Source organism: Netta rufina (assembly GCF_964035555.1).
Source record: "Netta rufina genome assembly, chromosome: Z".
NCBI lineage: Eukaryota > Metazoa > Chordata > Aves > Anseriformes > Anatidae > Netta > Netta rufina.
The window spans coordinates 31,757,382-31,783,959 of NC_140126.1; the positions used below are offsets into that span (position 1 = coordinate 31,757,382).

Consider the following 26,578-nt stretch of genomic DNA (forward strand, 5'->3'; position numbering starts at 1 on the left):
TATCAGTGCTTACAAGTTCACAGTACAGCTCTTGGGTAGTTGAAAACTCAATTTTTCCTGTGATATATGAAATACTTTCTAAGTATTACTATCAATTATACTTGCATAGCATTTTTAAGTTAGTAGTCATCAAAGTCATCACATAATGCAAATATTGCTAGAAGTAGCACGCAGTTCTAAATCTACAAAATCAACTACGTGTTATATGAGAAAACATATGAGAAAACATATGAGAAAAAACAACATGAGAAAAAAGTTGTAACAGTGTGAACAAAAGATGGGATTAGGGTTGTCTGTAACAAAGTACTTACTGCATTTGGTTATTGCTTGGGTATGCAACAATGATATTTTCTTAATTCATTTTGCCTGCATATATATATATATATATTTTTTTTTTTTTTTTTTCAGAATGAGATGTGATATGTTATAAGCAAACACCTTGTTATTGTTCATTACAGTTTATTATCTATGATTCTATGATTCTCTTGGAAAAATCTAGGTGAATAATGCTCTGAAGTTCGCTTCAGTGCAATGACTTCTGTTTTTAATAAACTGTAAAGAACAATAAAAAGAGCCACAAATGATGTGATATACTGAAAAGCATATACCAAACAAAGTTGTCTTTGGCCAACAAACTTCACCATTTAATTTAGTCAAAGTAGTTGTAAGTCCATCGATGCTGACAGGCATGAATTGTATTTTAGTAAAGGAAATACTTCCAGCTTCCAGGAATAAAGGTGTTCTTTGAAATAGAGCAACATTGGTTTGCCATTCTTCATTATGAACAATGTTGGTAATGCTTCAGAAAGCAGAGATGTGACTTGTAATCATGATCCTTTCCCTCACTGCAAGTCCCTTTGTAGAACTATGCTTCTGGGTCAGCAGCATGGGGTCTTGGTGCTTTTCCATGCTTCAGAGAGCTGAGATGTATCATATGGTATCATAGAGTCACTGAATAGTTTGGGTTAGAAGGGACCTTCTAATTCCAACCCCCTGCCATGGGCAGGGACACCTCCCACCAGACCAGGTTGCTCAAAGCCCCATCCAGCCTGGCCTTGAACACCTCCAGGGATGGGGCACCCACAGCTTCTCTGGGCAGCCTGTGCCAGAGGTGGGATGTGGGCCTGCACAGGGCAGCGCTGCAGCTTTGCTGGGTGCACCAAGCATCTGTGGTACACCACGGCAAGTCCATGTGCAGTTTAGAAACATCTTCAGGTAGTTCTGAAAATATTTTCATCCCATCTAGTGTGAATCATCCTATCTAGTTTGTGTTGAGTGTTTGTTGTGACGGTGTTACAAAGCCAGCGTAGCATGGCTGCTTTCAGCCAGCTGGCTGAGCCTTGTGTGAACACACATCTCGGCTGTGCTAATTCGCGGCACACATGCACAGCTACGGGTCCAGCCTGCAGAGAAGCATCATTACGCCTGGATCACGCTGCTCTCACATTGCTTAGGCTTTTGCTGGCAGCGCCAAATAATCGTTAATTACTTTTCCGCGAGCGTTTAAAACCCATCTGACTGCGCTGCGAGAGAACTTGCTATCGGCGTTTATCGATACCAAGCGCAGTAAAAAGCCCAGGTATCACTCGAGGCTTTTTACCGTGAAGCCAACAGCCCTGCCAGCAGGGCAGCCTTCAGGCTCGGCTTCCTACCGGTGTCACTGGCACATGGACGGGAGGGGGGGAAAAGAACCGAGCTGCGCGTCGGGGGAACCCCTGAGGCAAACCGGGGGCCTGAGCGCACCGCAAGGGCTGCAGGGTTCCCGCAGGCACCGGGACTGCCCGGCTGGGGCTGCGCCCCCGGGTCTGTGAGGCGGGCACAGGGCGCTGTGTGAGGTGGGGGCGCCGTCAGCGCCGAACGTTGTGGCGGCTGGCGGAGAGGGGGGGAGAGGGGGCGGTGCGGCCGGCCCTGACGTCACGGCGCCCCCGCAGCGCCGCGAGGCCGCCGCCTGACGCCTCCCCCCCGTCCGGCAGCGCGGGGCTGCGGGCAGCGGCAGCGGCACGCGCGGACCCCTCCATCCCGCTCGGCTCCGCTCGGCTCCGCTCGGCCCCGCTCGGCCGCCTGGCGCCATGTCGGTGGCCGGCCTGAAGAAGCAGTTCCACAAAGCCACCCAGGTGCCCGCGCCGCAGGGGGCGTGCGGGGACGTGCGGGGCGCTCGCCGGGGTGTGTGTGCGTGTGCGTGTGCGTGTGCGTGTGTGTGTGTGTGCGTGCACGGGGAGGGGGGCGCGAGGGGAGCGGGTTTGCACGGGGGTGCGCGGTGCACGCGTGTGCACGGTGCACGGGTGTGTGAGCGTGCACGGGTGTGCGTGGTGCACGGATCTGTGAGTGTGCACGGGTGTGCGTGGGCATGCACGGGTGTGCATGGGTGTGTGTGTCCGGATCTGTGAGTGTGCACGGGTGTGCGTGGCGCACGGGTGTGTGAGCGTGCACAGGTATGCGTGGGCATGCACGGGTGTGCATGGTGCGTGGGTGTGCATGGTGCACGGGTGTGTGAGTGTATACAGATCTGTGAGGATGCACTGGCGTGCATGGTGCACGGGTGTGCGTGGTGCATGGGTGTGTGTGAGTATGCACGGGTGTACATGGTGCACAGGTGTGTGAGTGTGCACAGGCGTGCGTAGGCATGCACGGGTGTGCATGGTGCACAGGTGTGTGTGGGTATGCATGGCTGTGCATAGTGCACAGCTGTGTGAGCGTGCACAGGTGTGTGAGTATGCACAGGCATGCGTAGGCATGCATGGGTGTGCATGGTGCACAGGCATGCATGGGTGTGCACAGGCATGGATGGTGCATGAGTGGGTGAGCATGCACAGGTGTGTGAGTGTGCAAGGGTTCACACAGTATATGAGTGTGCAGGGCTGTTCATGGGCATGCACAGGTGTCCATGGGTATGTGGGGCTCGTGTGTGCAGGGGCAGGGGCTGCCTCCCCCTGTGTGGACCTCGTTGCTCCCCTTCCGAGGACTGGGGTTCTGCCGGCATTTGCTCGGTCTGACTTTCTAAATCCGTGGTACAGTGACATTTTTTTTCAATTTTCTTTACCCCCTCTCCCCCTTCCCCCGAGTACAGCCAAAATCTGAATAATGAGATTTGGCCGTGTTGCTCTAGGCACGGTGTGTTATTGCGGAAGGTCAGGGTGGCCGTTTCACCAGGCTTCGACCTGTTTCATAATACAAAATCCTGCATGTTGTGCTCTGTAAGGGTGCAATTCCTGAACCAAGGGCTGACTTAACATACTTCGGGGATAAATGTAAAATGCTTTCACAGAAGTCAGGGGAATTTCCTTGCATTTAGAGATTTGAGACTGAGACCTGTGTTGATGCTCCTTCATTTTATGTGCAACTCTGTGCAAAACTCCTGGTTACAACCCACTAATTGTCCTTGCAGGCATCTTCAGGTAGCAGTTTAGGTTGCTGTAAGCAATTTGTAGGTGCAAACACGCAAGATGCAGCAGCCGTTAGGCTTCTCAGCACCTGTGCTTTTCCCTTTCTCATTTGTCTTATCTTTTTCATCTAATCTCTTGTTGCACTGTGGAGAAATTTGCCCAGAAGGAGGATTTCTAATACAGGTAGTCCCAGTTCTCATTCTTGCAGTCTTTATACCATACCCATTTTGACTACAAGTGCAGTGGGGTATGTCAAGTCCTGCATAGGCCCATGCAAGAACAGGGTGACATTGTGTCTCACCTTTCTTACCAAATTATGCTGCATCACTGGTAAAACAGCCCTCACAGAAACCTGCTCTACTCTGGCAGATGCGGCAAGGAGCAGTTCAGCGTTACTGAGCCCATGCTGCAGTGTCCATCTGCTGCTGCTACTTCGTTTTATCCCCCTCCTGCTACCTACGGCGCTGGCAGGAGCCCGGAGAACCATCAAACCGTCACCACTGCACTGTGTTCTGGTGCCAAAACATGCAAATTGCAGTGTCTGTCTCACCTGGGCAAGCTGCAGTTCACTTTTGAATAATGTGTCTTGATTCACCATTACTGTAAGTTAATGAGTGTGCCTCTGCATCAGCAGGGGTAAACATCTTTTTCGTGGGGAGTGTGGTGTGAAAGGTCTGTGAACGATGCTCCGTCCTTCAGATGACACTCTCACACTGATTGTCAGCAGTACTTGTCATTTGGGAGGAAGGAAGAGTTTTAGCTGTCTGGAACCAAAATAGTAAATTTCTGATGCCAGATTTAGCAGCCTGATATCAGATGACCCAGGGATTTTTTGGGCCCAGCCTTGACTTTCACAGATCGTATGCAGGGCATGAAGACACATTCATGTGTGAGAATGACTCACAAGTAGATTGCGAGACAGATCTGTTTATTGTCTTTCTTTCAGTAGGAGTGAGAAATCCAGGACTTGGTCGTGCTGACCTTACTCCTGGGAGTAATCCTTTTGATCAGGGATTAATCCCCAGGTGGAATATGGATTGGTATTGCCACTATGAATAAAGCTTCCCAGACATGATCAAAAAACAATTTTGAAGTTTTAAAGTTTCTGACTCATTTCCTTGGTTCTTATTCACATAAGATCCTGTGTATGGTATGCAGTCATACTAGAGTTCTAAATCATACCAGGAACGATTTCAAGTTATTTCTGAGGTTGCAGTGTCCTTTAATCCCGTTAAGCATTTTCAAGTCTTTGGTTTAGTTTCTTTCTGTCTTTAATGTTGTAAAATTAGTAGCCTTTATTAACACAGGTGCATTATGACCATACAATATTATTACAAAATACAGTTCCAATTGCAAGTATAAAGATTTGTGGCACAATTTATTTTAAAAATATTTTTCTTTCATCAGTAACATTCTAGCAGAACTTGCAGTCGTGCAATTTCCATGTATTTTTTTTTCCAAGTATTTTTGTTTTCATTCATCATTTTTTGACTTGTGAAAGATTAAACTCACCTGTATTAAATACTGACACTCTGTTTTTTTAACAAGAAGTCATGCTGAAGAACTTACGGTCTGTCAAATTCCTTGCACCAGCTGCAGCAACAGTAAGTCATTGAAAAGCAGGTGGGAACTTTGCTCCTTTTAGAATGAATGTAGAGTGAATAGAATGTTTTGCCTTTCAGAAAAATAATAATAATAATAATGGTTTTACCTCTGGGCAGCATCATAAAGTTCAGAAGAAGTATTCTTGAGTTTGTAAAAACCAGGTTGAGTCTGGAACTCTTGACATTTATTCAGAATTGCAAGAAGTTAAATTGATGGGTGGAGAGCAGGCTAGACTATTCATTTACGTCAATTATCCACAGAGTGCTGAAGGAAGAAAAATAAACACATTTGAATGTTAACTGTGCTGCTGCAGATCTGTTGGACATCCTGGAGCTAAGAAGATTGCTCCAAGTCCTTTTTTTTTTTTTTTTTTTTTTCACCAGAAATAGGTAACTAAATGCTATGCCACTAAATGGTCTCCTTTCCTTTAGGCGTGCAGACTCCTCTGCCATTAGCACTATCCCAGCATGAGGGAGAGACTATTGTGGCCTGCAGGTTGCTGTATGGCTTTAAAACCACCAGCATGGATTTGGCACATAGGTTCATCCACAAGAAGACAGCATTAGAGATGAGGCAGTGTTAGGAAACACTGAACATCTGCATTGAATGGAAGAATGTCTGCTTATTAGGCAGGATCCAGCAAAAGTGAGTGTGTGTAACCCCATAAACTTGTAAGAGGTTCCATTGAAATCAGTGGGAATATGAGAATGACAAAAATTTATCTTTTCAAGTGCTTTCTATATTGTGGTTCATCTAGCTAATTTATTTGTTTATTTTTAGTTCCTTGGTCAGGAATGTGTGAAATATTTTTCACTGCAGTGGGTAAAGCAATCTTTCTTTAGACACAACGTGTTTTCTACACTTGCTTTGCTCTCAAATTTCAACTAACTAATTTTTAGTGTTTCTTTCGTACTGATAGAGGACATGGAAAGTGACATACTGATAGCAGTATTTTCCTAAATACCCATCCAGCCCCATCTTCTGTAATATACATGTGACTGTCCCACTGTGTTCAGTGGAACCTATGCATGCTTTCCAACCTCAACCGTTCCAGGCAAAGCACTTCACCTGTCTTTACCTGACTTTGACTGAAACTGCACTCAAATGGTGTCTGCTGATCTCCCTCCATGTTTCCTCTCAGCACTACCCACCAAATTCTTGTCCGTTCCCATACATGTCGAGGTATGTGGGCTAGTTTGGGAGGTTGAACAATTCTATATCGTTCCTAGTGGGGCTGTTGCACTTTGGATTGCTTACATTGGACTTAGGAAGCCTCCACCTCCCATGGCGTGGAAGGTTCTGAGCAGGTGGAGGTAAGACAAAAAGGGCCATTTGCGAGGTGGCTGGCTGAGGACAGTGCCCGAACTAGCTGTTAAAAACCTCTCTTTGAGGGCTGTGTGCCACCATCAGTCTGTTGTTTTCTCTCAGTGCAAAGTGTTAAAATTTTAGGTCAGGGAAAGGGAGCAAATTTTTGATCTGGGAGTAAAGACAGTTTTTGAGAAAGTTATTTACTTGAATGTGGAGGGAATGTTTTCAGCTTCAGGTAGGGAAATTCCTTCTATTTGTGCACTTTAGTTTGTGTGCCAGATACGGTATTCATAGTTGGCATCATTCCCATATGTCCTTTTATCAATATTACATAATTGAAAGGGTGAAAAAATTGACCTTAATCTGAATAGCCCATTACTTGGATATTGTGTAACCCTTCTGAATTGTTGATGGCTTAAACAATCTGCTCCAATTTCCATCTGTTTCTAAATCTAACAAAAAGAACAACTGCTTAGTATGTAAGAAAGATAATGGCTCATTATTTTTTCTTATTTTTGCAGTATTTCTTAGGCATTTATCACTTCACTATCTTTCCACCTGATATATGCCGTTCCCATTCTTTGTATGTATATATGTAAATATATATAAAACTGAAGTATTGATTGACACGCATTTGCAATTTTTCTCCCAGTGATCTTTGGAGGCAAAGAACACCTGTGGTTGCTATGTTCAAAGCACAACTAGGATCAGAGTTTTGTTTTTTGTCTTGATTTCATCACCATTGGAAGTATTTCACAGCAAAGAAATAGGAAGAATGAGGTGCTCCTGGTCATTCCTGTACAACAGTGTCTAAGATTTAAACATGCCCTCATGACTGTCATGCTAATGGCATTTCTAAATGAAGCGGCATACACAGATTTAGCAGAAACGGACTCTGCAGAGGTTACTCTGCAGAATATTATGCTGTGTAACTGTGAAGTGCACATTTAAATGAGGTGCTGGGATGACTATACACATTTGTTGTGGAGGCTGAAGGAGCTTGAACACCGACTGTTTGACCTGGTAATCTGCTAGTGACATCTTTGACTTTAAAAGATGAACAGGACAGACAGCATTGAAAATATGTTTTGCAGGCCATGGGGAACTGTTTTAGCTCTGTGAGTAAATCTGAAGAGAAGTAGTGAGTGGACAGCATGTGGTGGGAAGTGACAGGAATTACGTAGACCCATGGCCCTCTTCTTAGTGGGGATCTGTAGTACCCTCATAGGCAACCAGAGCTGCCTTCCAACACCCTTTTCTACAAGTTCTTGCTTTGTGCTGCCTTCTGGCAACTTCTTGGACTCTGGTCCTCATTGTCTTTGTACTGGTCCCTGGTGGACAACTGTGGTGCTGACACTCTTTTAATATGTCTATTTGCAGAGGAAGGAGCACCAATCTAAAGCACAGTATTCCTATGATGGTCTTTGCCACAGCAGAATTGCCTAGAACTGCCTCACCTTCCACTGCTTATCTAATCTTGCACTTAATCTTGGATTTAATCTTGGAGAAGAAAGAGTACGTTTTTTAAATCTGAGGTTATAGCAGATGTTAGAGGAATCTGTCCGACCTGTCACAGAAATGACAGAAATTAACTTTTTGTTTGTTTGTTTTGTTTTTGTCCTGAAGAGGGGAAAAAAAAGAAAAGAATTTTACTTTTCCTGTACTAATGTTTATCATAAGCTTTCCCTTTATGGAGTCCCTGTAGACTTTTTGTGGAAGAAAATAAAAAATAAGTGGCTATTTGAAGTTCATGGTAATTCTAATTTGTCTGAAAATGGAAACTGCCATGGCAATCTCAGACGGGATGATTTGTGGGTTTGTCATAATAATTGATGTGATGCTGTTTTGCCCATGCTGGAGGCCATGTCTTTATAATTAAATAGCATTTTAAAAAGAATCCTCTTACTTAGACTGAAACTGGCTGAAGTAGTTGCTCTAGCATTGTATGGGTCACACCAAGCGGCAATGGTTTGCCTCATCTCCATTCACCCACCAGTGAAGGGGTGTTATTTGATCCCAGCAGAGGTGCTGCTGAGGCAGCAGCAAGTGTAACCTTACTAGCAGCAGCCTGTAAAGGTGGCTTGACATTTTGCCAGAGGACCTCCTGAAAGAATTAGAAATTAAAGCACTGGTTCTGGTTCAGGTAACAGGCACGCCACGTGGGAGAGGGCTGGTGAAGTGAATCCATGCATATTTCAAAACAGATAGGTGCCACTCGTTGAGTTCATTGGACACAAAACAGCTGGAATTGCATTTCTGTAATTTCAGTTGGGCTCTGTTTTGGTCATATCTACCTTGGATTTGTAATCTGTCTGTCCAAGTGGGAATTATACCGAATTCTTGCAAGCTGAAGTTCTAAACAGAGAAAAATGTTGACTTTCTCCACCATTTCCCCCTACTCTGGTGACAGAAAAGCTACTTATACCCCATTTTAGTAAAATGCTGACACTGCTCTGTCTTCCTCATCTTTTTATGGGTTGCAGCTTGATTTTTGAACATACATATTATTTATTTATATAGATTGCCTAGTTATTCTACTGGCTGAGAAAAATCTTTAAATGTGAAACCTAAGCATTTAGAAATAGGGCTTACTTTTCACTTTTGTGTTAATAAATTTAGGTAGTGTTAAATTCACTAGCACTGAGGACACACTTCATTTTTCTTTGACTCTAAAATATCAACACTGACCATCACTTCTGTTCTGCTTCTGTGGGCAAAAGTGCCACAACAACAAAATAGGGTGATGCAAAACACATTCCAAAATAGATGCTCCGCGGATGCATCAAGCATGGCGCTGCTTGCTGATTGAGGGAAGGGACTGTCCTGCTGGGGTCCCTTGGTTTGCTCAGCCCCAAGCAGAGCAGGCTGAGGGGAGGCCTCATGGCGGCCTGCAGCTCCCTCATGAGGGGAGCGGAGGGGCAGGCGCTGAGCTCTGCTCTCGGGACAGCGACAGGACCCGAGGGAACGGCATGGAGCTGGGACAGGGCAAGGTCAGGCTGGGGGTTAGGGAAAGGGTCTGCACCCAGAGGGGGGTTGGGCACTGGGACAGGCTCCCCAGGGCAGTGGGCACAGCACTGAGCCTATGGGAGTTCAAGAAGTGTTTGGACAACACTGTCAGACACACAGTCTGATTTTCTGGGTGGAGCCTGGAGTTAGACTCGATGATCCTTGTGGGTCCTTTCCAACTCAGTATACTCTATGGTTCTGTGATTCTGTGAAATTAAGGTTGGTGGTTTGTTGGTTTGTTTGTTTGTTGGGGGAGTTGTTTGTTTTTCCCTAGAGAGAATGTTTCCCTGAAAACTGTTCTTGATTTCATCTTTTATGACTTTATGTAAACTAACAGGACTTTCAAACAGCAGTAGCTGATCATATAATTTTTGCTGAGTTCTTTTGTAGTCTGCAATTTTCAGCCTGCAAGAATGTGCCAAGAATTCCTTTTCATGCAAAATCAATGTAGATGCAGTAAACCAGTTAATAATTCAAAAGACGTGAATGTCAAAGATAGTGTTTGTCTTACCAGATGAGTCACTTAGAGCTTGTCTGTCTTGGAAAGTTATGGCATCATAATCGGAGGACTGAATTTAAAGCGCTGCAATTTTTAGAAGTATAACTCTAGGATGGATGGAGTTCCTCCTGTCAGTATACCTTTTCAAGTAGCTTTTCCACTTAATTGATATTGTTTGAAAAAGGATCTGAGGACAGTGAATGAAGCACCGTCCTTTCCACTGGAATCAGAGTATTTGCACAGAACTGTTCATGGCATTAGAGATGATCAGTTGGTATATTTTTTCTCAGTGAATTCACTGGCTGAATTTGTTTTTGTTTTTCTGTAGGATGCTATTTTAGACACTGAAACAGAGTTAGTTAAAGGTCTCTATTACTCCAGTTGGAGTAAGAGGAGATTTTAGTACTTAGGAGCAGGTCTTAGCTGAGTTTTCTGGTGGTTGCTTCATCCCATTTCTTGCTGTGGTGAAGAACAGAAAGGATTTGATTTTACTTCCTACAGTTATTAAAGGAAGTAAGAACTTTTAAAACAGTTCCAGCATGAGGAACGTTCAGTGGTATGCAAATATTTTTTAGGAACCAAAAAGTTTGAATGTAGAAGTGTACTTTGAAATGCGGAATAAGCATATGTGCACATGGTTGACTGACTAGAATGGAGTCTAATACAGGGAGCCTTGTGCTAACACTAAAAAATAAAAGTTTGTCTTTCAGGAAGAGTGGCTGTATCTTATGGTACTTTTACGGTCTCTATTATATATGCTCTAAATTTGTTTCTAAAATAGGACTATTTGTTTCTGAGACTGAGGGGAAATCTCCTTCCCTTTCCACAAAAGTGCTGAAAAACATTTTACTGTATATTGGGCATATTCACTGCTGTCAGAATGCGACTCTGTTGCAGGCAGTAGGCATAATGTGCTGTACATCTTGCCTGTCTTAAGTATAGACAGGGAAAATGTGAATTTCTGGAGGAGAGGAAGACTTAATTATTGAAAAATACACAAGCTTAGAAACTTCTGAAATAAGTAATGTAGATCTTTAACTTTTGTTTTCATATAGAAAAATACCTTTTTCTCTGTTAGTTTTGACCAGTTTGTCTTGCCTCTGTAAACAAAGGGCACATGGCAGCAAAAGTTAAGCTTTGGTGAGAACTGGATTCTTGTATTAAAGTAAGAAACACAAATGCCTGATATCAAAAGGCAGATAACTTCACTTTGTTTTGCAATGTCTTAATTCAAAATAATTTCATTTTGGAACCTGTGATTTTCACAATTGTCAAATCTCTCTGCAAAGGCCTGGTTGGCTTGTTTCAGAATGGCTGCATTTTTATAGACATAACAAAACAAACAACAACAACAAAAAACTACTCTGTGATAAGTGAAATAGATTGTAGAGCTTTTGGTGTTCTCTTCAGAGTACTCTAGTTTTTATTTAACTGTAAAGGTGGGTGGGAGTAAGATTTCCTGAAATGAAGATGAATGAGGATGAAAGAGTAGGAAAGTTCTCAGAAGAAAGCCTCAGAACCAGAACAGAGGCAAATTTTGTGCTTATGTTTGTATGGATAACTCTGATTATCAGAGCCAGGAGAAATGGCAGGCACTGGTGAATGAAGCTGCCACTTCGTATTTTCTGCTCCATTAGTGCACTGTATCCAGGATCCTCAATTCCTGATCTGGACACTATTACAGTATGTGTTGCTCCAGCATAGGAGACAAGATGGTCAGCATTCCCAAAATACACAGAACCTCAATAAAACCGGTGGTTATAGAGGTCAATGTGCATTTAGCGGTGTCCGTCAGTGTACGTGGAATCGAACATGACTAAGAAGGAAAAAGCCGACATTATTTCTATGATGATAAGCCCAACTGTTGCAAATTTCCTGTCTCACTGGGGAGAAAGAATAAGGAAAAGGGAAAAGAGTCAGCTGATCTGAACAATCTTTTAACAAAAGTTTCCAGACAGTGTCTGCAAAATAAGCCACTTGTGATTCGGGTGCTTGTTCCTTCCCATAGTTTGAGCTTGGGTAGCAAACAGAGTGGCAGTCCTTAAGTATGTGAAAATTTTCCTCAGCATTGACTGCCAAAAGCTCTGCAAGCTTGTGATGAACAAAGCACCTATTTTAAATCTTTTACTCATTCTAATAGGTAACAGTGAAGTTCAGAAGTGTTCTGGGCAGAAGCTGAACTCTGCATTAGCATATTCCTGCGTCTCTCTGAAATGCTGTGGCATCTGTGCTGGGTCCGCTGGTACAGCCAGTGACGGAAAGTATCTGGATAAGTTGCAAATGTGAAATGCAGTATCTTGTTTGCTAACTATACTGCTGCATGGATTCATGTGATTCAAGACAAGACAGTTTCAGTTTTTCGTGCTTCTTCCTAACTAGGGAGAAAACTGTGTTATTTTAATGCAAAGAAGTGCTGGTGCAACTCTAAGATAAAAGTTGTAGAGTGTCTTTAGAAAATGAGTTATCCTTCTGTTTTGTGCTGATAAGTGTGTAGCAAAAATGACTGAATTCGTTTGCCTCCTTGCTCATATTCCTGTTTAATCTCTGGACGTATGAGAGGTTGTGATGCTAAGGTCTAGAAAATCTCAACTCCAGGAGCTAGGGTTTTGTCTTTCCTGATGCGCATCGCCAATGTAGTGACCAAGAAAGCAGCTGGGCATGCTTGGGTTCAGTTTCTGATTGATGCCTACGAGTACCGTAGAATACATTTTAATAATAAAATAAATTCCTAAGTTAAAAACAAATTAGAATGTAGGTGGTCTTAAATCTAAAAATACTGCCATTGTACAGGAGAAAATTCAGTGCTGTCTCATTTCTTTTGCTGTAATTATGGGCTCTGTGAAGGTAATTCCTGATTTACTCCTCTCATTTTGAGAACAAGACCACTACCAAAATCATACATTAAAATCAGGTATGTGGGATTTGTAGCAACTTTTATAAAAAACAGACAGTCTTCTGAGCAGATTTGGAAAGTTCTCTAGAGACATGCTGCCATGGTGCTGTTATATCTTGTTCACTTTCATTTTGTGAAGGACTTTTTTCTCTCTTCTCATTTAGGGCACTGGAGAATTGAAGATTTAATGAAGCTGCAATAAAACAGACTATTCTAGTTTCATATTTTGCTCATTTGTGTTTGCAGATTAACTATGCTTGTGTCCAGGGGAACTTCTTCATCTACATGAATTTAAGCAGATTCACTGCTGTAGACTTTTTTCCCCAGATTTCCTCCTGATATTTCTTTCAAACATTTGTAAAATATTATTACTGAAATTGTATTTCCTTTAATTGCTTAATTCATTTTCTTGCAATAAAATTAAATTTAAGAAGGTAAATTAAGCACCTGGGAGAGAAGCCACACATATCATATGAGTTCTGTTGTTAAAGAGTGAAGACCAGATAGAAGCGTGAGAAACAAACCTGTGCCGTGTCTGAGCCAGCGGCAAAGCCTCCTTGAATCCTAGAGCTTTTAAGAGGATGCGAAGGAGCAGGTGGCAGTGGGCTAGCAAGATGGGAGAGTGGGACCAGGCCTTGCCGTTGTTTTCTGTGCTTTAGGAAGTTTGTTAGCACTACACTGTTGGAGAAGAGCTTATGAGGAAGGCAATGACTCTCTCTTCTACTGGGTTTTCTGTTCTCTAGTGCACCATCATGCAAGTAGTCGTGGTAAGGCAGCATAGTGTGGCTGTATCTCTGTAAGAACTAGCAGTAGCTTGCGTGCCCGTTTTCTGGCTCAAGGTCTCTCCTGTTGCCCTAGAGAGTGACTGTGGTTTTGTGGTTATAAGTGTAAGACATGCAGTGTTGAAACAGCATGGATGAGATAATGCCACGGTATTGAGATATATGAGATAATTGACCCACGGTATTCCCAGCTGAGATTTAGGAGTGCTTCGAAGTGTTGTTGCCCCTTTTTCAGTTGCATGGGCTGCCCTCGGAGGTTACCTTCTGTATGATGAAGAAAAGCGTAGCAGCCGTTTCTGGCTGTCCTGTGCTCTGCTGTGGGCAGCCTTGAGGAAAGGAGACAGGGACTTGGTCTTGACCCACCTCCCTGGCTCAAAAGCTCAGGGATGAGCGGGGAGAAAAACAAGAAACAAAAAAGAAACCAAAATATAGTTAGATCAAATTTCTTTCCTGCAGCAACTCTCACCAGCCCCAGACAACAGGGAGAACTTCTCTGCAGTGCACTGTTCTGCCCCCGTTTCCCTTCCCAAGTGATCCATTTCATCCAAGTCTTTGCCGCAAAGTGACCAGCACGGAGGGAAGAGTTGCTTTTGTCTCTTTCTCCGTACCATCCTTTGAAATTTAAAGAATTTTTGGCAGGGTTTGTGGACCTGGTTTCCTCTACAACCATCTCAGTGTCACCAAGGAGCTGGAACTTAAGCAATTAATTCATTGTATGCCCTAGGCTCTTCTGAAATTGTGTGTTTCGTTTGCAGGCTGGAAAGGTTGGAGTTTGTTCTGATACCTTATTTATTATTTAAAAGCAAGGGTTCTGTCTTTAACAACTGCTCTAAGTTATGAAACAGAATAGTATTGCTCTTAATTTTTAAATACTATATTTAAAAGATAGATAAATCTGTTCACAAAAGCAGGTGATGTTGTAACTTCAAGGAATGTGGGAGCAAACATTGCATACTGAAAAAGTTCAGAAATGTTGCCATAATTTTGTCTCTTAAGACTCAGAAGTGAACAGTGGAGTTTACCAGGTAGGTAAGAGATGATCACTAATGTTTGTGCTATATACCTTTACTCAGCAGCAAAAAAACAAACAAAAAACCAAAACATTCTGCTGACTGTTCTGCTAATTTGGGTTATTTTGCTTATTTTACATAAAGTGTTCAGTGGTCACTTTTAGCAGAACTTTTTTTTTTTTTTGAGTCATGTTTTTTTTCAGCATATATTCCCAAACTGTAAGAAATCATTACAGGATCAAGACATTTTAAAATTAATAGTGCTAAATTAATAGTGCTGTCTTCTATCTCTTTTCTAAATTCCCTTGATTTCAGGGTTTAAGTTAATTCTTTTTAGTTCAGTTTAGTTCTTCTTAGTTCAGTTCTTTCAAGGGTAAGAGATTTTCATATAATCATATGATTATAAGACTTAAGACTTTTGAAGCAGATGACAGCTTTTGCAAAGACCTGGCAATAATTCCTTTGAATCATTTTGTCTTCTAGCAACCTGTCTCCTCTGGGAGCTGTTCTAGTTCAGAATGCATGCCAGATCTTTGACTGTGAGGCGTGGTTATACCCCTTCCTCTTGGTTTCTTTCATATTGAGTGATGTATCAGCTGATCTGAAATTCTGAGGCTATGTCTGTGTTGGAAAGTCACACAGTGCAATAGGCACGGGTCTGCAGAACAGAACAACCGGTGCAGATGACCCAGTGTTACCCAGCAGAGGTCACATTTTGGGCATATTGATGGGATAAAAGTAATCCAAAAGAGGGAGGGGAACGCACAGCAAAGCTTGCACTGCCACTGGGCATCCCTTAGGAGTGTCTACAGCCCAGCTTGTATCTAGGTGTACAGAAAAGGAGTGATTAAACATCCTTTATTTCTTAGTCCAACTAAGGCAGGTATCAGTGCTCACGCACATCTGCCAGACCTGTGACACTGAAAGATCAAGTGAAAGCCAGTGAAAACACTCTGTGAATTCTTGGTGTGCCAGGAAGGATTGCTATTGTAAATAAGGCCCTAAGGACAAATGCCTGTATCCTGACTTTTACTCCTGTTACATATCTCCTTGTTTATCTCTGTTTGGAGCCATTGCACATATACAACCACAGTATTCGCCCAGTGAGTACAGTGGAGTATGATCTTGCTGTATACTGCTCTGTCTGCAGAGGGCTGGCATGTAATTCGTGATTTGCTAAATTGCTCAAATGTGCAATGTTAATGGGCAATAATACTGCCATTCCTGTCTCTTGCCAGTGGTTTGAAATATATTGCTTTAAAAATTAGGGTTATCAGCCAGAGGTAAGCCTACTATTTCTCCATGAGATGTTAGGTGAGATTTTGCCATTGATGAAGTATTCAGTGGGGCTGGAAGACTTGGTGGATTTAATCTATGCTAGATAGGCAAAGTTCCTTATGAAACAGGAGTATCTTAGGTAAGTATAGGAAGTCCCTGGACTCCACGTCCCTCTGAGGAGTGGAGAGTGTGCCTCTCTTACAAGCTGTGTAGCTCTTAGGAGCCTTATAAATACATTACTTGCATTTGTTTTTTTAATCTACAAATGTATTTGTTTTTATACCAGTTCTACTGCATATATACTCATCGTCTTCCCAGCTAATTCCATCTCTGTGTGCTCTGAGGAAATGCCTGTGAGTCAGTCTTTGCTTCTCTGCATTTGGAGATGGATTTAAAATTCTGGGATCCAATTAGTGTCTCCCTGTAGTCATGCAAGTCTTTTTGATTTCACGTTCCTCTACTTCACTTGTCCTTGTGGAACTAGCAGTGAAATGACTGCAATACATCCCCTGTTTGTAGAACTATATCTGATTATGTATCAAGCACTCCCAGCCATGAGGATGAACACATTATTTATACATACTCAAGTTTATCGATGACACTAAGCTGTGTGGTGCGGTCAGCATGCTGGAGAGAAGGGATGTCATCCAGAGGAACCGTGATGGGACTGAGAGGTGGGCCTGTGCAAACAAGGCCAAATGCAAAGTCCTGCACCTGGGCCAGGGCAATCCCAAGCACAGATCCAAGCTAGGTGGAGAATGGATTGAAAGCAGCCCTGAGAAATAAATTCTTCACTCAGAGGGCGGTGAGGCACTGGCACAGGTTGCCCAGAAAAGCTGTGGACGACCCATCCCTGGAAGTGTTCGAGGCCAGGCTGGATGGGGCTTTGAGCAACCTGGTCTGGTGGGAGGTGTCCCTGCCCATGGCAGGGGGTTGGAACTGGATAGTCTGTAAGGTCCCTTCCAACCAAACCATTCTGTGATTCCATGGTTATACTCAGACAAAGGAGATACATTATTTTGTGTATGTTTCAAATTTTTCACGTGCGGCATAGGAGATCTTTAGATATATATTTCCCACCTCTGGCAATCGGCAGACTGCAAATTGAGCAGACTTTAGAATTAAGAGGTAGGTCAGGGAAAATTTCAAGCTACTGCCACTATCTGACCATCACAAAATATCTGAGATGTAACGCATTATTCAGATATTTAGTGGAAGAGTGGTGTTTCCATTGTAAATGTGTCCACTGCAAACACAAAAAGAAAAAGCGTGGATAGTGACTGAAAGGACATTAGCAGGCTTTTTGGAGCAGATTTAAGGAGAACATTATCCTATTACAAATTAATGGATGAAAGTGGCTTCTGCAGTGGTGATTAATATTTTATGTCGCATATCCAGGTTGTTAATTATGGCCATTTAATGAGACAAACAGTGTTATTTTGGTATAGCATAGACAACTGTGAACGTTTTAAAATCATGAAGTGTACTGTTATAATAGGGAGAGGTTGCATTAAAAGATTAAAAAAAATACTTTTGGACTTATTTTGTATTACTCTTGATTTGAACCTTTACATTTTCATGTTTAAAAACCTTTTTATGAGTTCAGGCATCGAAGGCTTAATTCATAAGTGTATGAAGCAGGTATTTCCAAACCATCATTTGCATTCAGGATATGGAGCTTTTAGGAAAATACTAAATAAAATTGCAAGATTTGAAAGTAATGAAAGCTCAGAACTTACAGTAAAGTAAATTCCCCCATAGTGTAACTATACTGTACTGCCTTTTCTTTCCACTGTTGTTGTTGGGATAATACTCTTCCAAATCTAAACAGGTTTTGCTTTGCTGTGAAAAAGTGATGGATAGCGGATGCTTTAACTAAGTGTTAGACAACCCTCACATGGCATACTACATTTTTAACTATTTATTTATACACCAGCAATGCTTCAGACTTCTTTAACGAATCCTTACGACTGTCATGAAAATTCTTACTGGGTCTCCTCACTTTAGTTCTCATCTCATCTCCTCCAGTTCCCCTTTGTGCATTGATTCACTGTGTATACAACTACAGTGGTGACTCATTTATGCTGGGTGATATATTGACCCCAGTGGAGTAGTTCTATAAAAACAGCAGGATTGCAACTCAGTTCTGTAGAGTGTAGAGGGAGTCAGCTCCAGGTAAATTTCACAAAATGAGCTTTGTGTGCTAGAGATCCTGCCCGTAGGGTGCTGTTCAGTGGCAGTGGGAAAGGGAAGCTCTACCTGAATGAGGATTACTGTACCAATATACAAATAATAGTATACTCATAGTGTGATTGTTGTATTAACAGTGCCATCATGACAAGCTATAAAGTCAATAAAGCCACTATAAATCCCATTCAAGTAAAACAAACTACAGAAGAGAAATGGCTTTGCCACTTTGCAAATGGCTTTTCTTGGCACTGCTGGTCTTGTTCTCAGTCCACTTCTCTTGGCCAGCAGGTTGGGAGTCAAGTGAGTTCCCAGTCAATGCTGAGATAACTGCACTGGGGCAAATGCAGTCTAGATCTGTGTGGGATGGTGTGTGTGAAAATGGAAGGACAGGAGGGTGGTTGTGCAGTATCAGTCACACTGATTACAGAGTCCGAAACAGTAATGAGCTGTGGCTAGCCTGGGAGACAGGCCAGGATGCAGAAAGCCACACAGGAGTACAGATAAAGGGTGCTTCTTAGAGGTCAACCCAAATCTCCAGATTCTCTGAGGATGTAGGGCCTGGTTTGCAGGCACTGTACAGATCCTGAAAACGTGATGCATCTTGAAACATTCAGTTGTACTTTCAGATCCTCTATTTAGGCTCAAAGTTTCAGTTTAAGACTATGAGGACAGATTCTTGAAGTAAACAGGAGCTTGTGATAGATAGATAGATAGATGGATGGATGGATGTAACATATGAAACATTTTTGTGTAGGTAGTTTCTGTAACTTACTCCATTCCAACTACTGAAGCTGCATGGAAATTTGTAAGCTCTTAAAATCCTAATGCTTAGTATTACATTTTAGTTTATTATAGGTTTCTTGCTTTGTATTTTGGAGAAGAAAATAGATCATTTTTCTATTTCAAGTCCTGCACAGTGATTTTTTTTTTTAACCTGAATTCTCAAGTAAATTGTTTTTTGAGCTACTCCTAGTGTATTGAAGAATACTGAAAACACAAATGCTGTAAAAGTCTGGTGTGGACATAAATAATACACCCAGGGGTGATGCCTGCTACTGTGGTGGTAGTGGGAAAAGCTGTCTGTAGTTCTGAGGTAAGAGACAAGTCAAACTGTGAGAGTAACAGCATCTTCTTTTACAAGTAAACAATAACTGAACACCAATTAGAGCCCAGTTTGGCTTGTGATACACTGGAAGTGGAAATACTCACTTGGGAAAAGAATTCACTGTATGAGTAAATGAAGTAAAAGGAGACACACGGTGCTTTGGACCTTGCAATAACCTCTGTATAATTTTCCTTCCTGATTCTCACTGATAAGTTCCAAATCTAGTATTTCTGTGGTGAGGCTGCTGGTCTTAATGCTGCATCAGTCAGTAAAGTCAGTTTAGGGTCAGATGACTGAGTGTTGGTTCCTCAGCATCAGGGATGCAAGTGGTTCCAGAGTTAGTGTTGCAAGAAAAAAAGCAGAAGGATTATGTGAAGCATCAGTCTGGAAAACACTGTATCCAGGAAAAAAATAACAGGTTGTAGATGAGCACAGCAGTGAAGATTAGTGGGGGAGACTGGTAGAAGCAGCCTCACGGGTGTTTTAAATCAAATAGGAGTATTTATTATACTTTTTTTTTTCAGGCCTCCTGTGAAAACTCTCTGGTTGTGTGGGTATGAAAGGGGATTTGATTTTCCTAAGTAAGGGATATTAAGTCCTTTCACTTAAATAATGGCTTTTTCATTGGAAGAGGAAAAAAGAACTGTTGCGCATTTAAGTTTCCATTGTAAGTAGTCTAAGAGGAAAAAATACAAATGTTCAAACCACAAATGCTGGGGTTAAAAAATACATGTTTTTAGAATTGGTCTGAGGGAGGAAAAATGCTGATGCATGTTTCCAGATGGAGATGCAGTCTGTATAATATAGGCTGAAACAGCACAATAATCCCCTTAATGTTCACACACACACACACACACACACACACACAAAACAACAACTGTAGAAAATGGTGATAATTGCTTAGTTAAGAAATTATTCATGCATGGTAGTACATAAATATGTTTGACCATACTGTCCAGATGATTGTAGCAACCACTGGTGTTTTAGTCCATTTTGTGCAGATGGAAGCATCTTTGTCACATGACAATGCCTAAAGTTCTGACACATCTCAGGATCTGATATATTTTGTAATGTTCATTACAAAAATGCCACAGCACAACAAAGCCATATTAACTATTGTATTGAATGCTTTTAGTCTGCAGCTAGCACAAATGCAACTTCTCCCACTATATTTAGAGTTGGTGCAGCCTCGCCTTGAACATTACGTGCAGGTCTGTGCCCCAGAGCACAGAAAGGGTGTTCAGGCACTTGAAGGCACCTGGAGGAGGGCAGCAGGGCCGGCAGGAGGCCTGGAGGGCATGCTCCCTGAGGAGAGGCTGCACACACTCGGGCTGTCCAGCCTGGAGAAGAGGAGGCCGAGAGGCATCCCCACGGCTCCCTGCAGCTCCCTGGGGAGGGAAAGCAGCAGGGAGGTGCCGGTCTCTGCTCCTGGTCACCCATGGCAGGGTGCACAGGCACGGCACGGAGCTGCACCAGGGGAGGACCAGGCTGGGCATTAGGAAACATTTCTGTGCCGTGAGGGTGGTCAGGCACTGGCACAGGCTTCCTAGCTGGGTGGTTGGTGCCCTGTACCTCTCAGTGTTGACGAGGCATTTGGACAATGCCCTCACTAACATGTTTTGGCTGTTTGAGAGCCCTGTGGAGGTCAGGCAGTTGGACTCCATGGTCTTTGAGGGTTTCTTCCAACTGAACTGTTATGTTCCGTTCTGTTCTATTATTCTTTAGTAAGTAATGTTAAACTCGTTTTGAGTGTTAACCTTTACAGAGTCAAGCACTATCACAGGGATTATTCATTGTTCAAGGATTTTAAGCCTATTGTCTTTTCCCCCCCCCCAAATATATATATATATTGCTACATAGGCCTCCTGAAGAAATCTGATTTCTATGTAAGAATCAAGATAACTGTGTTTTATAGGAATAACATATCTGATCAAAACAAAAGAGAAACAACTGGAAGGATGTTGTGTAAGTTCAACATTGTGTAAGTTCAACATAATTTAAAAAAAAAACACAACCCACATAGTGTTGCCATTTAACTTTATATAGAAATACATATTTCTATATATAAAAAAATATAATATATATATATATACATTTCTATATAATTCTATACAGAAATATATATTTCTATATAAATCTAATGTTCAGAATACTGAAATCTTGGTACAAGTGCTGCAGATGTAGTTTCTTGCTATGCACAGTGGATGAGTTATTAGTGAACTAAGGGTTAAATGAGTTCTGATTTAATCACACTCCTTAGCTGGAGAAAGAAGTTTACTACATTTGTCAAGAGTGTTTTCAAATGAGACAGTAAAAATAGATACATTGATTTGTTGGCTTTATGGATGAGGCTACGTAAATGCATTTATTTTGAGCTTTGGCATTCAGAAATCACAGAAGATACTCAGCTGAAAGCCAGTACTGACCTGAAATTCACATCAGGACGTTAATGATGCCTGTCTGTCGGATGTTACAAGGTCACATTTCTTTTCAGCATTCCCAGAACACTGCTGATTTGAAAACTGAGTCTTCCACTGCTCTTTCCTTTGTGCTTATTTGTGCAGAGATCAGTGACATTGGAACAGTGATGCCTGTTTTGGCTGGGAGCACTTTTAGTCAAGTTTGTGGTTTCCAGCATAGGGCAAGCTATGTGGCAGTGTCCAATAGCATAATGCTCCTGTGTGACCTCCCCTTAAGGGGAAACTGCCTATATTCTCAGCTCTTGCTTTTGTTTTATTTCAGCCTAAATAAAATCTGTCTGGGGGGAATTTTGTCTGCTCTTACGTTTCTTCCACCAGAACTTTTTTTCCATTCAGAAGTATATTAAATGTCTACTGCAAGATAGAGACTGGAAGAATTGGTCTTATATTTCTGTGTTCTCTTTCCTGTGTAACTCTCTTGACATTGGTCTTGCACAGCTACTGAAAAAAAAAATGTAGGAATTAACAGCACTTGTAAAGAAAGAAAAGAAGTTCAGACTTTTGGGAAAGTCTGTCTTGGCTTACAAACACTGCAGTAAGCTGTTGGAATACAAATCTGATTCCGTTTGTGTAGCCAGTTTCATGGTGTGTGAAGACACAAGCATACGTGAAAGTATGTTTTTTGCAGAAGTAACAACATAAAATCTGTAAAATCATAGAATGGTTAGAGCTGGAAGGGATTCTAAAGATCATCTAATTCCACCCGCCTGCTATGGGCAGGGACGCCTCCCACTAGAAGGAAGGTTCAGCTTCCTTCTTACCCAAAGCCCCATCCAGCCTGGCCTTGAACACCTCCAGGGATGGGGCATCCACAGCTTCTGTGGGCAGCCTGTGCCAGTGCTTCACCACCCTCACAGTGCAGAATTTTTCTAATGTCAAATCTAAATCTACTCTTCTAGTTTGAAGCCGTTCCCCCTTGTCTTATCACTACACTTCCTGACAAAGAGTCCCTCCCCAGCTTTCCTGTAGGCCCCATTTAGGTACTGGAAGGCTGGTCTAAGGTCTTCATGAAGCCTTTTCTTCTGTAGGATTAGCAGCCCCAACTCAGTCTGCCTTCACAGGAGAGGTGCTCTGGCCCTCTGACAACATTTGTGGCCCTCCTCTGGACGTGCTGTAATAGGCGCACATCTTGCTTGTGCTGGGGGCCCCTGAGCTGGACACAGTACTCCAGATGGACTCTATGACATCAGCTTGTCTCTGAAAACATGTAATAGTAACCTTGTTGAAATAAGCTGGTTGTGGTAACAGTTTGCAGTATTAGTATTGCTATTTTAGATTAATTCTTGCCGTGGTGATGAAGTCCAGCGAAATTTAATAGGAACCAGAATTTCTTCTATCAACTTGGCATTCACTGTTCAGTTCTTCAGTCTTTTTATAGTACCTTCTGTAGAGCTAATTTTCACTTTTGATGGAGTCATAAATTCTCATAAACCAAGTACTTGGATGAATCGTTTAATTTTAACAACAAAACAGGCCAACTCAGCTAATTTGTACTGTTGAACTAGTGGAAAATAGTCATCATTTTCATCAGAAGATAAAAAAAGATTAATTTTTTACTACAAGATTTATTTTCTAAAAATAGCACTATTGGTTGTCTACAAAATGATCTATGTTTCCAAAGATGACAAACACTTGTTTCAGTGGGGAAAATGATAGCTTCAGCCAAGTGCTCGTGGGTTTAATTTTTACTTTTGCAGATTAAACAGGGAACAGAATTGAAACAAAAATTTGCTTAATTGTTTATCCTTTGTTTCTGGTCTGGAATGTGATCACAGGGAGATTTGGAAGCTAGGAAGGACATTATCATAGCCAGACCAAAGGCTTGACAGAGTTCAAATAACAGCAGTGTTCTTTAGCTTTTAGCATCTTTCACTAGGAAGGAGGTGAAACTGCTGTAACAGCCAAGGGAATAGGCTATGGAGTGCCTGTGTGTTCTGTACTGTGCCTAGAGCAGTGATGCATTGAATGCATAACTCGGGATCTCTTTGCTGAAAGTCTGAAATGATGTTTAAGGCAAGTTGGTGGTAAGAGTGACTGGAGGTTCTAGGACCTGCTAAATCACTTTGACAAAGATAAGCTGTCATTAGGACTTACAAAGTATTTAGAGCCAGGAATGGTGTGCTGCTGAAATGGATTTTAGACTGTTGATGGGTTGAAGTGGAAGGAGAGAGCAGTGAGAATTTCTTACTTGTGGAATTCACAGAATCACAGAATCACAGAACTGTAGGGGTTGGAAGGAACCTCGAGAGATCATCGGGTCCAACCCCCCTGCCAAAGCAAGTTCCTCAGAGCAGGCTGCCCAGGTAGACGTCCAGACAGGCCTTGTATATCTCCAGAGAAGGAGACTTCACAACCTCCCTAGGCAGCCTGTTCCAGTGCTCCGTCACCCTCACCATGAAGAAGTTCCTTCGCATGTCAGTGCGGAACTTCCTGTGCTCTAACTTGCAGCGTTGTCCTGTCCCCACCAACCACTGAGAAGAGGTTGGCTACATCCTTCTGTCCCCCACCCCTCAGATATTTATATACATTGAGGAGATCCCCTCTCAAGTCTTTTCTTCTCCAGGCTAAACAGACCCAGGTCTCTCAGCCTTTCCTCATAGGGAAGACGCTCCAGGACCTGTATCATCTTCGTGGCCCTCTGCTGGACTCTTTCCAGAAGATCCCTGTCTTTCTTGTACCGGGGAGCCCAGAACTGGACACAGTACTCCAGGTGAGGCCTGAGCAGGGCAGAGTAGAGGGGGAGGATCACCTCCCTTGACCTGCTGGCCACGCTCCTTTTAATGCACACCAGGATCCCATTGGCCCTCTTGGCCACCAGGGCACAGTGCTGGCTCATGGTCAACCTGTCGTCCACCAGGACCCCCAGGTCCTTTTCATCAGAGAAGTTCAGTGAGCACAGATTCCTGTGCTCACACACGCTATGCAAGTTATCGGAACAGGTTTTTGTAGGTGGCCCTGAGAAAGGTGTTCATTTGGTGCAGCATAATCATGTATGGTACCTTAGAATAATTTATACTTAAGCTTGTGCTGTGATTCTGAAAGACTGAGTTATCAGCCCTCTTTGCCCATAAACTTAACTTCTTTTTGAGATGTCAATAGTATGATTGCTGTCATTTCAGTATGTTCTTGGAACAAAGTAATCTGGGATCATCAGCTGACTTCTTGAAGGTCACAATAGCCAGGAAATTGAAATGACTTTGTTTCTGTCATCTAGGGCTTCTGTAGTTGAAAGCAGTGTGGAAAATTGCATTTGACTTGAGTGACAGGGAGATCAATCTTAAACTGAGTATGAAATGGTTAGAAATGAAGGAATTTCTGTTTCAGTACCAGCTTTCCAAACATCTCATGGTACAGTCTGTTTCTGTTGTAACTTGAGAGCCTGGTAACAGACACATGTTGTGGAGATCAGAATATTCACCGGTAGCTGGAAAATGGCTTAGTGACAAAGTTATCGAAGTGGCATTTTACTACGTTAAAAATGTATCCTAGTGTGTTGCATAATCTCGGTGCTGAATGAAAGAGCTGCTGGGGCTTTGATTAGTGATGTGCTTTGAGACTGCCTAAGAGGACCAGCAATATCATCAGTGTAAGTGTATTGTTTGGTATTATTTTGCACTTAACTCTCACGTCTATATAAAATAATAAAATATTAATAATACTTTCCTGTTCTGCCATGGCATTTTGGGGGTACAAATTTTCTTATGCATGCAATTCCTTCACCTTCTCACTATTAATAGCTTGGAAGCAGAAGCCCTTGGGAATTTACAGTCAGGAGAAGACTGGCTCCTGCAAGTCCATGTTCTTCCTTCACTAAGGAAAATGGAGATGTCTGTGGTACTACTTTGCTCCTCATTGCACTTCTGGCTATAAATGAATGCCCTTCCCATTCAAGACTATCTCTTAAAATGAAAACTTCACTTTTTCATTGTAAAGTAATTAATTCAATTTTTACATGCATATGAAAGTAGGAACAAAGTCTCACTTATTACAGTCTCAGTCAGAGACTCTGGTCCCTGCTTGATGGTGATTGCTATTGTGGCTGACTGTTCAGTGCTAAATGAGGTATATCCATGACTAAAAATGCAGGATGGTTCAGGTTAATCTTGGATCCCAGTCCACCCTGGCTGGGGTTATGGCAGGTTTATATTCTACAGAGATAGAGGGTATAAAGGAACTGGTGTTAGTGAATCAGAGCTGAATCATTATGTCCATCCCTGTGAAAAAAAGTCATACTCTTTATCAGTAGTTACTTCAAACTGGGATAATGGATAAAATCCTCCACTGTTTTTCTAAGAGACACAAGTCAATCAATATGTGATGAGCTGTATTTAGAACATGCTTTTGCTGTAGAGGTTTTGTCCTCATCCTCATCTACAAATAATCAAATACACTGCAGGAGCTGCATTGGCTGCACAGGTTAATACCTTCTTTCCTGGTAGGATTGTAAGCAGCCATGCCAAACTCTTTTATCCTCGTTCTTCAAAGAACCGCATTGGTTGTTTGCAGGGGCCTCTCTCCAGGCTGTAGAGTGGTCAGAGCAATACTCCCACTTGAGAAGCGGTTACAGAGTTATGAAGCCCACCATTGATGCCAGCAGCAGTGGGAGGCCTGAGGAAACCCAAGCCCAGGCAGCCGGCTGGGGGCTGAAGTGTGGCCTGGGGCCCGGCCCTCACGCAGCACATCTCAGTTAAGGGAGCACGGTATCCGTGCTTTGCCCTGTGCCTGGCCCTCTCCCGTTGATTTAAGAGCATTAGGTGCTTACATAACGCCGTTATTACAGTGTCTCAAGATCTCATGTCTGAGGCCAACTGATCGGAGAAATTATGGTTTACTGCGCCTGGTTGGACCTCCTTGCCCCCTACCCTCCTAAACTGATTATTGCCAGCTAATAAAGTGGTACAACCTGCTTGCGTTCTGTTTGCCTGATACAAAGTAAAGCTGTGTTTAGTCACAGGGACTGATAATCTGTATGGCTTATGTGTACGTTACATAATATTTCATGAATGCAGGCTGGGGGCTCACTTTGTCTTGGGCTGGCT

The 26,578-nt window shown here is 42.5% G+C and overlaps 1 protein-coding gene across 1 annotated transcript in view; it reads left to right on the top strand.

Moving 5' to 3' along the window:
* Positions 1-2,069: 2,069 nt before the first annotated feature.
* Positions 2,070-26,578, top strand: part of SH3GL2 (SH3 domain containing GRB2 like 2, endophilin A1) — a gene marked incomplete at both ends in the record, with an annotated part of 91,184 nt that continues 66,675 nt past the window's right edge. The window contains one exon of the mRNA XM_084304659.1: positions 2,070-2,114. Within this exon, the coding sequence (XP_084160785.1) occupies positions 2,070-2,114 (45 nt within the window). The remainder of the gene's footprint in view (positions 2,115-26,578) is intronic.